At 45.2% G+C, this 14116-nt stretch overlaps 1 protein-coding gene across 1 annotated transcript in view; it reads right to left on the bottom strand.

The window, feature by feature from the left end:
• The window catches only part of LOC139375321 (AT-rich interactive domain-containing protein 1B-like), a 311071-nt gene that overhangs the window by 222283 nt on the left and 74672 nt on the right, over positions 1-14116 (bottom strand). Inside the window, exon 4 of the mRNA XM_071116990.1 lies at positions 3747-3863. Coding sequence (XP_070973091.1) covers positions 3747-3863 — 117 coding nt within the window. The remainder of the gene's footprint in view (positions 1-3746; positions 3864-14116) is intronic.

Below are 14116 nucleotides of genomic sequence, written 5' to 3'. Positions count from 1 at the left end.
ATCATACGACCGGTGTGGAGGAAGAGAGGTGGCCCTGGACCGACTGAACACCGTGCGCAGATCGTGATATTCCTCCGGCACCCCTGTCAAATCACCAGGCTCCTCCTGTGAAGAAGAGACAGAGGAAACAGGAGGGATAGCAGACATTAAACATTTCACATGACAAGAGACGTTCCAGGAGAGGATAGAATTACTAGACCAATTAATGGAAGGATTATGACAAACTAGCCAGGGATGGCCCAAAACAACAGGTGTAAAAGGTGAACGAAAAATTAAAAAAGAAATGGTTTCACTATGATTACCAGAAACAGTGAGGGTTAAAGGTAGCGTCTCACGCTGAATCCTGGGGAGAGGACTACCATCCAGGGCGAACAAGGCCGTGGGCTCCTTTAACTGTCTGAGAGGAATGTCATGTTCCCGAGCCCAGGTCTCGTCCATAAAACAGCCCTCCGCCCCAGAGTCTATTAAGGCACTGCAGGAAGCTGACGAACCGGTCCAGCGTAGATGGACCGACAAGGTAGTGCAGGATCTTGAAGGAGAGACAGGAGTAGTAGCGCTCACCAGTAGCCCTCCGCTTACTGACGAGCTCTGGCCTTTTACTGGACATGAAGTGACAAAATGACCAGCGGAACCGCAATAGAGACAGAGGCGGTTGGTGATTCTCCGTTCCCTCTCCTTAGTCGAGATGCGGATACCTCCCAGCTGCATGGGCTCAGCACCCGAGCCGGCAGAGGAAGATGGTAGTGATGCGGAGAGGGGAGCGACGGAGAGCGCGAGCTCCTTTCCACGAGCTCGGTGACGAAGATCAACCCGTCGCTCAATGCGAATAGCGAGTTCAATCAAGGAATCCACGCTGGAAGGAACCTCCCGGGAGAGAATCTCATCCTTTACCTCTGCGCGGAGACCCTCCAGAAGACGAGCGAGCAAGGCCGGCTCGTTCCAGCCACTGGAGACAGCAAGAGTGCGAAACTCAATAGAGTAGTCTGTTATGGATCGATTGCCTTGACATAGGGAAGACAGGGCCCTGGAAGCCTCCTCCCCAAAAACAGATCGATCAAAAACCCGTATCATCTCCTCCTTAAAGTCCTGATACTGGTTAGTACACTCAGCCCTTGCCTCCCAGATTGCCGTGCCCCACTCACGAGCCCGTCCAATAAGGAGAGATATGACGTAGGCGACACGAGCAGTGCTCCTGGAGTAAGTGTTGGGCTGGAGAGAAAACACAATATCACACTGGGTGAGGAACGAGCGGCATTCAGTGGGCTCCCCAGAGTAACACGGCGGGTTATTGATTCTGGGCTCCGGAGATTCGAAAGCCCTGGAAGTGGCCGGTGGATCGAGGCGGAGATGGTGAACCTGTTCTGTGAGGTTGGAGACTTGGGTGGCCAGGGTCTCAACGGCATGTCGAGCAGCAGACACTTCCTGCTCGTGTCTGCCTAGCATCGCTCCCTGGATCCCGACGGCTGAGTGGAGAGGATCCGAAGTCGCTGGGTCCATTCTTGGTCGGATTCTTCTGTTACGGTGCGTGAATGAGGACCCAAAAGCGAATTAACTTAAACAGAGCTTCTTTAATTACCAAACATAGGTAGGCTCAGACGGACCGGCAGATTCCGACAGGACAAGACAAGGTTACAGCAAACATGACGACAGTCTGGTTCAGGCATGAAACACAACAAACAAGAATCCGACAAAGACAGGAGCAGAAACAGAGAGAGATATAGGGACCTAATCAGAGGGAAAAAGGGAACAGGTGGGAAAAGGGGTGACGAGGTGGTTAGGAGGAGACAAGGCACAGCTGGGGGAAAGAGGGGGAGAAAAGGTAACCTAACAACGACCAGCAGAGGGAGACAGAGTGAAGGGAAAGGACAGAGACAAGACACAACATGACAGTACATGACAGAGGGTTTTGTTTTTTGTTTTGCCTTGGAATAGAAACACCATAATATTAATCAAATTAATTAAGCTACATTTCTTAAAAATCTATCCCATATATTATGTTCTTACCAAAAAGGTTTTATAGTCTCTAGCAATGCCAATATTGAAGACTATCAAACGCTTCTCCAAGATGCCCTGAGGTGGTCAAACTTGCACTAACTTGCAGTGAGCATAGCCTTGCTATTGAGAAAGGCAGACCGTAGGCAGACCTGGCTCTCAAAAGACATGCACTGTACACACTGCCCACAAAATGAGGTGGAACCCGAGATGCACATCCAAACCTCCTACCAAATGTATGAGACACATATGTCCCTCAGATTACACAACTCCACAAAGAATTCGATTTTTTTTTTGTTGATAAACTCCCATATCTACTGGGTGAAATACTAGTCTGCCATCACAGCAGCAAGGTCTGTGACCTGTTGCCACAAGAAAATGGCAACCAGTGAAGAACAAACACCATTGTAAATACAACCTATATTTACGTTTATTTATTTTCCCTTTTGTACTATTTGCACATCGTTATAACACTGTATATATACATAATATGACATTTGAAATATCTTTATTCTTTTGGAACTTTATGGATTGTAATGTTTACTGTCAATTTTTATTGTTTATTTCACTTTTGTTTATTTTGTACCTCACTTGCTTTGGCAATGTAAACATATGTTTCCCATGCCAGTAAAGCCCTTCAATTGAATTTAATTGAATTGATATTGGTTCAGAGACAGAGAGAGGGAATGACGGGAGGGTGGAAGAGAGAAAAGTAGAATGGGCAGCATGTGACAGAGTGAGACAGCAGAGGGTTATGCCTGAGTAAAGAGGGACAGTTAAAAGAGAGAGAAAGAGAGGAAAGCAGAAGATGAGAGGGACAGAAAGAGAGAGGGAGTGATTGAAAGAGAGGGATGTTAGGGATGTGAGTATGATGGTCCCTGTGCTGTTCTACTTCCTCCATATTGACAACCTTAAAAACGAGCAGAGGGCACTTCCAAGCCCCATTCTAATTAAACCAAATGAGTGTGTGAGACAGAATACAGCTATTAATATTCCCCTTGTACACCTCACCTCCTCTCTCCACCCCTCTCATCCACTCCTCTCCACATCTCTTCTTTAATCTCTTCCCTCCTCCTCTCTCCACTTGTCCTCTTTCCTCTCCTCCTCTCTCCTTTCCTCTTCTCTTCTCTCCCGTCCTTTCCTCTCCTCATCTTCTCTCCTGTTTTGCCTGGTCTTACACACTCTCCTCAATTACTCCTCCACTCACCCCCTTAATCATTCCTATCTTAATGAGCAAGGGATGGAGAAATAGATGGGGGTGGGTCCTCTCTAACGATACCTAGTGTAGCAGAGCCTAATCTAAGGTGGTCTTTTCTACTTGTGTAGGCAGTGCCAGTCACAACAGTTTGGCGTTGTGTTCAGGTGGGCATTAGATCTGAAATGGGCAGTGAAATCTATGTCTGCCCTCAGAGACTGAGGGTGAAGAGAAGCCTACAGGGAATCAGCAGGTCTGATTAAAGCACGGAACTCTGATACAGCCATGAGTGACAGGGCTCTCCACCATATCAGCGCTGGCGGCTCAGGGAGCACAGAGGAAGCGGTAGGAAGAGAAAGGGGATGGGTTGCAGTGAGTGTTTATCTCTTATTCTCTTCCCCTCTTCCTTTCATTTCATCCTTTCACAGGTTACAATTGTTTACAATATTTTACATATTTAACACTCTCAAATTAGGGGACTTTTTTCAAGTGACACTCCTATATGACACTTTAGTAGAAGGATAATGTGTGGAGATTGGCTGGGAGAGCTGTCACTCACTGGGAGGCTGGAGGGGCGGTCCTGCGAGATCAGACCCATGTCCTCTTGGTTGGCCTTCCCAGAATTCCCTGGGGCTTGCTGCTGACTCCTGCCTCCGTAACTCTCCTGAGGAGCCTCCTGGAGAGAGGGAAAGAGAGAGAGAGAGAGAGAGAGGAAGAGAGCGGGATAGCGATAGAGAGCGAGAGAAGGCAGAGAGAGATAACGAGAGAGAGAGAATGAATGAAAGAGAGAATGAGAGAATGAAATAAAGAAAGAGAAAGAGCGAGAATGAATGGGAGAGAGACAATGGAGAGAGAGAGAGAGAGAGAATGAGAGAGAAAGAATGAAAGAAAGAGAAAGCGGGAGAATGAATGAGAGAGAGAGAAAGAGAGAGAGAGAGAGCAAGACAGAGAGAGAGAGTAAGACAGAAAGAGGGAGAGAGAGAGACAGAGTGAGAGACAGAGAGACAGAGAGAATGGGAGAGTGTAGACGGATAGATTCTTTAAAAGGGTTTTACAGTAAATGACATCATGCATTACAGTGTGTCTCTTGGGGGGGCAGGACAGGGGGTCTGATGAATGAAGCACAGCTCTTACAGCTCTAACAGCACATGATGAATTAAAGTGAGCTAGCCTCCCTCCCTCCATGTTTTGACTAGCTGTGAAGGAGGCATGAATGCCTGTCTCGCTCTGAAACCTCAGGTACAGTGTGTGTGTGTTAGGTAAACAGGTAGAGTAGAGCTGAGTGTCCCTCAGTCAGACAGTAGTCCAGATAGATAGAAGGCTATATGGGACAGTAATACCAGATGGTAATTTGGTTCTAATTGATTGCTGCTAGATTTATTTTTACCTTTATTAAACTAGGCAAGGCAGTTAAGAACACATTCTTATTTTCAATGACGGCCTAGGTGTTCAGGGGTAGAACAACAAATTTGTACCTTGTCAGCTCGGGGATTTGAACTTGCAACCTTTTGGTTACTAGTTCAACACTCTAACCACTAGGCTACCCTGCTTAGCATAGGAGACAAGTCTAGTAATACTACAGCAGCACATCCAAACACACACACACTCATACACACTCACAAAGACACAAAGTAACCCAATACTTGACAATAAACTCCCTACAGGTGGACACAAGTGTAGGTGAATATATTGTCACTGAAACACTCACCATAACAAAAGACCCCATCAACAGCAGTCTTTCCACCTAATCTGATATCTTGAAAAACACACTTTCATCCTTGCTCCTAAGTTGCTTTCTCTCTACTATAATCAAAACCAGATTTAAGTCTGTAAACCAATTTTCTTTCCAGAGATAAAAATGTATTTTTCTCATTGACTCCCTTTCATTGAGTAGTCAGCTCATCCTACATGGTGTTCAGCGATCAGACAGACACCAGGACAATGGAAGCATCCGTTTAGAGGATTATATCTCTCTACTGGCTACACGATCGCTGATACCACAAACACAGAACAACCTCCATTCTAAACATCTCAGAGAGAGAACTAACACAGAACAACCTCCATTCTAAACATCTCAGAGAGAGAACTAACACAGAACAACCTCCATTCTAAACATCTCAGAGAGAGAACTAACACAGAACAACCTCCATTCTAAACATCTCAGAGAGAGAACTAACACAGAACAACCTCCATTCTAAACATCTCAGAGAGAGAACTAACACAGAACAACCTCCATTCTAAACATCTCAGAGAGAGAACTAACACAGAACAACCTCCATTCTAAACATCTCAGAGAGAGAACTAACACAGGAGATCATCCATTACAACAGCAATGTGGAGGTGAGAGTGACTAGTGCGGATTTGACCGTGGACCGAGACAAATAGACATGGTTCTATATTTAGTACTATGGTGGTGAGGACTGTATCCTCCCTGAACGCTATGCAGGCCTGTGTTGATCTACCAGGGTACAATCTACTCTACACTGGCACCATGCCAACCTGCTGCCTTTATTACATCCTACTGTAGATCAGTGAAGTCTTTCATTTAGTACAGCACCACTTACACAAATACACACACATCACTTCTCCTTACACAAATACACACACATCGCTTATCCTTACAGAAATGCACACATATCACTTCTCCTTACACAAATACACACACATCACTTCTCCTTCCACAAATACACACACATCGCTTTCCCTTCCACAAATACACACACATCGCTTCTCCTTACAGAAATACACACATATCACTTTCCCTTCCACAAATACACACACATCACTTCTCCTTACACAAATACACACACATCGCTTTCCCTTACACAAATACACACACATCACTTCCCTTCCACAAATATACATCACCTTCTCTCTATAAAAACACACAGCAATTTTCCTTACAAAAATATATAGCACTTCCTAAGGTAAATAAAGTAGAAAGGGGGGAGAAAGGAAGTGTCTAATGCACACATCCTGAGACTTGGCTGGCCACACACCACTCACCACTCCACACACCACTCACCACTCCACTCACCACTCACTACCCCACTCACCACTCCACTCACCACTCCCCTCACCACTCCCCTCACCACTCCACTCACCACTCCACTCACCACTCCACTCGCTCACCACTCACCACTCACACTCACCACTCCACTCACCACTCTCCTCACCACTCCACTCACCACTCACCACTCCACTCACCACCCCACTCACCCCTCCACTCACCCCTCCCCTCACCACTCACCACTCCACTCACCACTCCCCTCACCACTCACCACTTACCACTCCACTCACCACTCCACTCACCACTCCACTCCACTCGCTCACCACTCACCACTCACACTCACCACTCCACTCACACTCACCACTCCACTCACCACTCCCCTCACCACTCCACTCACCACTCCCTCACCACTCACCACTCCACTCACCACTCCACTCACCACTTCACTCACCATTAACCACCCCACTCACCACTCCCTCACCACTCACCACTCCACTCACCACTCCACTTACCACTCCACTCACAACTCACCACTCCACTCACCACCCCACTCACTACTCCCTCACCACTCACCACCCCATTCACCACTCCCTCACCGCTCCACTCACCACTCACCATCCCACTCACCACTCCCCTCACCACTCACCACTTCACTCACCACCCCACTCACCACTTCACTCACCACTCCACTCACCACTCCCTCACCACTAACCACTCCACTCACCACTACTCTCAACACTCATCACTCCACTCACCACTCCACTCGATACTCCCTTACCACTCACCCCTCCACTCACCACTTCACTCACCACTCCACTCACCTCACTCACCACTCCCTCACCACCCCACTCACCACTCCCTCACCACTCCACTCCACTCACCACTCCACTCACCACTCCACTCACCACTCCCCTCACCACTACACTCACCTATCCACTCACCACTCCACTCACCACTCACCACCCCACTCACCACTCCACTCACCACTCCTTCACCACTCCACTCACCACCCCACTCCCCACTCACCACCCAACTCACCACTCACCACTGACCACCACTAGAGTACATAAACACTGATAGATACAGACACAGGCACACACGCATCAGTACACTAACTCCTATTGAAAACAAGGCCGACACAGCAAAATAAAATATTTACTCAGGCATAAATGTGTGTGTGTGTGTGTGTGTGTGTGTGTGTGTGTGTGTGTGTGTGTGTGTGTGTGTGTGTGTGTGTGTGTGTGTGTGTTTGATGTGCATTTACTGGAAGGAAATGCTGAGACAGCTGAGTCATAGTAATGTTAACCTAGTGCAACTGTTTACATCCTGTCATCATCACCTACTTTCACTATAGCGAGAGAGAGAGAATGAGAGAGAGAGAGAGAGAGAGAGAGAGAGAGAGAGAGAGAGAGAGATGATCAACTAGGTTCACCCAGCCACATAATAATACAAACAGGCACAAACGACCTGAGAACACAGCAGGAAAGGGTGGCTACAGCACTCAAGGGATTGATTGAAAAAGCTTCTTCTACTTTCCCCAACGCACAAGTGGTTATCTCCACCCTGCTACCACAAAAATACTTTCACTCTGCTACCATACAAGTATTTCTCGTGACTGTGCCTCAAAACCAAATGTTTTCCTGGCCCACCACTCCACCCTGGACTTGAACAGTCTTTACGGCCAGGTCCACCGATACAAGGCAGCAGTGCCCACCTTCGCCCGGACCCTAAAGGACATCACCATCAAACACAGCCCCAACACAACACACAGGAGCTACAGATCAATAGACACCCTGCCCAGACCAGCAAGACACCCTGCCCAGACCAGCAACACACTCTCCCAGACCTCAAGCCACATCCCCACCCCAATCAATCAACACCCCACCTCAAGTCAACCATGCCCACACCCCATTTAGGCCCCCTCTGATCAGACCTATGCCCCTCCTGCCCACCCCATGCCCCGCACTCCCGCAAAGAGAGCCTCGACATGAAAGTCACACATATGCCCAGGCCGTGAGCAGGCAAACAGGCCCAACCCCCACTCTTACACTAGCCCAAGCCAATGGCATGTGCCAAACCACACAACTAACACCATTGGACACTTTACTGAACACAAAGCTTTTACTATATCCAAGGCCTGAGGTCATCTGCCTTTGGCCTAAAGAGCAGGAACCTGGACTTCAGAAATACAGAACTTCTCCTCCTACAATAAACATGGTATAGAGGAGATGAACCCACTGGTTGCCCTCTAGAGAGAGCTGGTAGTCCCATCTACCAAACTATCATTCGTGAAACAGGGAAGGGACTCGGGGGGAAATTCTAATTTGGTTTAGAACAGACATAACTCACTCTATTAAACTAATCAAAACAGGAACATTTTACATTTGGCTAGAAATTCAAAAGGAAATGATCTTAACAGAGAAAAATGTCCTCCTGTGTGCTACCTATATCCCCCCATTAGAATCTCCATACTGTAATGAAGACAACTTCTCCATCCTGGAGGAGAAATCAATCATTTTCATGCCCAGGAACATGTACTAATCTGTTGTGACCTAAATGCCAGAAAAGGCGAAAAAACGACACACTCAGCACATAGGGGGACAAACACCTGCCTGGAGGTGACAGCATTCCATCCCCCATTTGCTCCCCTAGGCACAACTACAACAACATAACCAACAAAAACGAGTCACAACTCCTGCCGCTCTGTCGCTCGCTGGGTATGTACATAGTCAATGGTAGGCTTCGGGGGGACTCCTATGGTAGATACACCTATAGCTCATTTCTTGGCACTAGTATTGTAGACTACTTTATCACTGACCTCAACCCAGTGTCTCTCAGAGCATTCACAGTCAGCCCACTGACACCCCTATCAGATCACAGAAAAATCACAGTCTACTTGAACAGAGCATTACTGAATCATGAGGCATCAAAGCCAAAATAACTGAATAATACTAAGAAATGCTATAGATGGAAGGAAAGTAGTGTGGCAACTTACCAAAAAACAATCAGGCAACAAAAAATGAAATCCCTTTAGACAACATCCTGGATAAAACGTTTCATTGTAATAGTGAAGGTGTAAACTTGGCAGTAGAAAACCTAAACAGTATATTTGACCTCTCAGCTTCCCTATCAAATCTAAAAATTTCAAACAGAAAACTGAAGAAAATTAACAACAATGACAAATGTGACCCGATTCAGGAAACTAGGTGTTTGTCGCAAGTCACAACTTCACAGGAGTGCCGTTTGAAAGTAAAAAATGTTTTAGATCAAAATGCATTTTTTGGCAGAAATGCCTTTCTCGAACATGTGAACTTTCATGAGCCTTAATAACATACTTGTATGCCATCTGTAAATACGAATACAATTGTTAAATTACGATCCTTGTTGGTTAAGCCATAAAAAAAGTCAGCAACCTTCCCACTAGCCATGATTGGCTGAGATAATGAGTGGGCTGGACATGCCGAGAGAGGAGTTCGGATTGGTCTGCCATATAGATGGCTTTTGTCTTTTTGAGCTGGTCAGTCTGTGTTGGTAGTCCTGTCGAACGCGGCTTTTTTAAAAATGTTTTGTGTAGTGGAGCTGCATAAGGTAAGTATTGCGCTCCACCCCTGTGAAGGATCAAGTTTTGAAATCAGTGGAATTAGAGTATGATAGCTAAAGAGATGGAGAAAACACCTGTCTCCAGATTACATCATCAAACTAAGGGCAACTGTTGCATGGCATCCATGACAGGAAGACGCGTCCATCATGCATGATGATGTAAACAGGTAATATAGTCTAGAGTTAGCTAGCTACATTTTCAGATATTACACGTTTTTAATTTTGACAGAAAGTGGTTTCATTTCAAGCTAAAATGTACTGTTAGCTAGCTAGCTAACATTAGCTGGCTGGCTCCCTAGCTGATGTTGTTATTCATATCCGAGAGCTGTTTGCTTTGCTAGTTAGAGCCTAATGTTAGCTAGCTAACATTGAACCTGGTTGGTTAGCTCCCAGCATATTCATGCAGTGTGGTAACGACATGATTTGGCACTATGTTCATTGTTGTTTAACTAGCTAAGGTTAGCTGGCTGGCTCGTTAGCTAACGTTACGTGATGTATGATTTTACACATTGTTTACCTAGCTAAGTTCATTGTTTACCTAGCTAACTAGCTGCATGTCTTAAGCTACAGTGTACTGTTAGCTAGCTAGCTAACATTAGCTGGCTGGCTCCCTAGCTGATGTTGTTATTCGTATCCCAGAGCTGTTTGCTTTGCTAATTGCAGCCTAATGTTAGCTAGCTAACATTGAACCTGGATGGTTAGCTCCCAGCATATTCATGCATTGTACATGACATGATTTGGCACTATGTTCATTGTTGTTTAGCTAGATAAAGTTAGCTGGCTGGCTCGTTAGATAACATTACGTGACGTGTAATTTTACACGTTGTCTTAATGTCTTAAGCTAAAGTGAATATGGCAGGTGTCAGTAAACTGCAAAGAAGCATAATTAAATTGTTGCCATCAGAGCTGGTTAGGCTGTTTTCATGTCATCCATAGGTAAACAAATCATCGGCCAGAGCATCAAGTCTGTGCTCTAAACACTCCGAGGGCGAAACAAGATGGGTGGGGCTAAAGCTTAAGAGGGTGTGAAAGATGCTGAATGGGTGTAGACAAAGAAGAGCTCTTCACTAGATACCAAAACATTCAAAGGCCATTTTCTCAAAAGTGAGTTTACAAGTTTACAATAATTACTTTCCCATTGTTCCTCAACAATGCAGTATGATATACCATTTTGTAGCTCTTAGTCTGTACTTTTATCCTATTTAAAAAACACAATTACAAATTTTGCTACATAAGACCAAATCTAGGTGGTGAGTCACAAATGGTTTGATGAAGAATGCAAAACCTAAGAAAGAAATTGAGAAAATTATCCAATCAAAAACATAGAGACCCAGAAAACCTGAGTCTACGCCTTCACTAAGGTGAATCACTAAAACAATACAGAAATACACTATGGAAAAAGAAGGAACAGCTCAATGTAATTGAAGAACCCATAGACTAACCACTTGTGAGGAAATTGTAAAACTCTAAACAATCAACAACACGAGGAGTTATCTATCCAGAACAGTGATGTATGGGTAAACCACTTATCTAGTCTTTTTGGCCCAATAACAAAGAACAAACAGCAAAAACATATATATATTATAAAATACAAATCTTAGAATCAACTATTAAAGACTACCAGAACCCACTGGAATGTCAAATTACATTTAATGAACTACAGGACAAAATGCAAACCCTCCAACCCAAAAAGGCATGTGGTGTTGATGGTATCCTCAATGAAATGCTAAAATATACAGACAACAAATTCCAATTGGCTACACTAAAACTCTTTAACATTATCCTTAGCGCTGGCATATTCCCCAATATTTGGAACCAAGGACTGATCACCCTAATCCACAAAAGTGGAGACAGATTTGATCCCAATAACTACCGTGGGATATGCGTCAACAGCAGCCTTGGGAAAATCCTCTGCATTATCATTAACAGCAGACTCGTACATTTCCTCAGTGAAAACAATGTACTGAGCAAATGTCAAAGGCAAACTCTTCTCATGCGTTGTTGATTTCAAAAAAGCTTTTGACTCAATTTGGCATGAGAGTCTGCTACACAAATTGATGGAAAGTGGTGTTGGGGGACAAACATACAACATTATAAAATCCATGTACATAAACAACAAGTGTGCAGTTAAAAATGTCAGCTTAAGCCCCACCCTCTTCAACATATTTATCAACGAATTGGCGACGGCACTAGAACTGTCTGCAGCACCCGGCCTCACCCTACTTGAATCTGAAGTCAAATGTCTACTGTTTGCTGATGATCTGGTGCTTCTGTCCTCAACCAAGGAGGGCCTACAGCAGCACCTAGATCTTCTGCACAGATTCAGTCAGACCTGGACAGTAAATCTCAGTAAGACAAAAATAATGGTGTTCCAAAAAAGGTCCAGTTGCCAGGATCACAAATACAACTTCTGCATGCAGAATTCTGCAAAAACATCCTCTGTGTACAAATTACAGGGCCAAATAATGCATGCAGAGCAGAATTACGCCGATACCGGCTAATTATCAAAATCCAGAAAAGAGCCGTTCAATTCTACAACCTCCTAAAAGGAAGCGATTCCCAAACCTTCCATAACAAACCCATCACCTACAGAGAGATGAACCTGGAGAAGAGTCTTCTAAGCAAGCTGGTCCTGGGGCTCTGTTCACAAACACAAACAGACCCCACAGAGCCCCAGGACAGCAACACAATTAGACCCAACCATATCATTAGAAATCAAAAAGATAATTACTTGACACATTGGAAAGAATGAGCAAAAAACAGATAATGCTATAATTACTTGACACATTGGAAAGAATGAGCAAAAAACTATAATGCTGTTTGGCCCTAAACAGAGAGTACACAGAGTACAGTACCTGACCACTGTGACTGACCCAAACTTAAGGAAAGCTTTGACTATCGACAGACTCAGTGAGCATAGCTTGCTATTGAGAAACGCTGCAGTTTGGCAGACCTGGCTCTCAAGAGAAGACAGGCTATGTGCTCACTGCCCACAAAATGAGGTGGAAACTGAGCTACACTTCCTGACCTCCTGCCAAATGTATGACCATATTAGACACACATTTCCCTCAGATTACACAGACTGAGAGTGAGACAGAGGGAGGGAGAGAGTGGGAGAGAGAGCAATAGAGAGAGACAGAGGGAGAGAGAGAGAGGGAGCAAGAGAGAGAATCAATGAGTACAGCCAAAGTGAGGTTAGTCTAATTTTGCTTCATGTATTTTTAGTCATTTTCTTGAAAATAGTAATTTCTGAGCTAATTTAGAAGCTATGATGAGCAGCTAGAATATCATCCACTCCTCCACACCTTACGCCTGGAGCTACACTTATTCCTGTCTTCACACACACACACACACACACACACACACACACACACACACACACACACACACACACACACACACACACACACACACACACACACACACACACACACACACACACACACACACACACACAGTGTTTTTAACAAGGCTACATCTTAGCGTAATAGAAAAGAGGGTATTGAAGAAAAAGGATTTGAAGTACATGAGGGAATGCAGGAATCTGACTGAAATTATGTTAGACAGCCATGGGGAGTTAGGAGTTAGTATTACATATATAGACTGATAACTGGTGAGTAGGCTGTTTGTCTGAGCTTGGAGATGGATAGAAAGCATTCATAAATGAAAGATATACAGTATCTGTCAGTGGCAGGGCCCTCTCCTCTTCTCTCTCTCTTTCCTTCCATCCATCCATCCTTGCCTCCATCTCTCCTGCCTCATGACTACCAAATGAATGTTATTCCCACACCGTCACAGATGCAGATCTCCGCCAATCTGCCACTAATTCCATTAATATTCATTAAAAATTAAGCTTAATTGCGCGTCTTTAAAAAGCCCAGTGGCCCCAGCCTATCCCTGGCCCCCTGAGGACAGCTAGTTCGGATTTCCACTGGGCAACCTCCCCATGCCTGTCACCCCTTCACACAGAGAGGACAGAAAGGAGGGAGGGAGGGAGTGGGAGAGTGGGGGAGAGAGAGAGAGAGAGAGAGAGAGAGAGAGAGAGAGAGAGAGAGCAAAAGAGAGAGAAAAAGATATAACAGTGGGTGATATGGAGCGTCACCACATAGATACACACAGTACTGTCACGTACTTCACACAGAAGTTGTAGAAGAGTGATGGGAGCACCACAGAGAGACAGTGACACTTCTAACAGCCAAACTGAGTTGAATCACACTGGCCAGAGGATGGATCCTCTCATGCCTGCTTCACCTGAGCCATGTGTGTGTGTGTGCGTGTGAGTGTGTGTGTGCGCCCGCCCGTATGTGTGCGTGTCTGCT

Source organism: Oncorhynchus clarkii, chromosome 19 (assembly GCF_045791955.1).
Source record: "Oncorhynchus clarkii lewisi isolate Uvic-CL-2024 chromosome 19, UVic_Ocla_1.0, whole genome shotgun sequence".
Classification (NCBI taxonomy): Eukaryota; Metazoa; Chordata; class Actinopteri; order Salmoniformes; family Salmonidae; genus Oncorhynchus; species Oncorhynchus clarkii.
The sequence above is the reverse complement of the archived record's forward strand: the minus strand, read 5'-3'. Positions and strand labels throughout refer to the sequence as shown.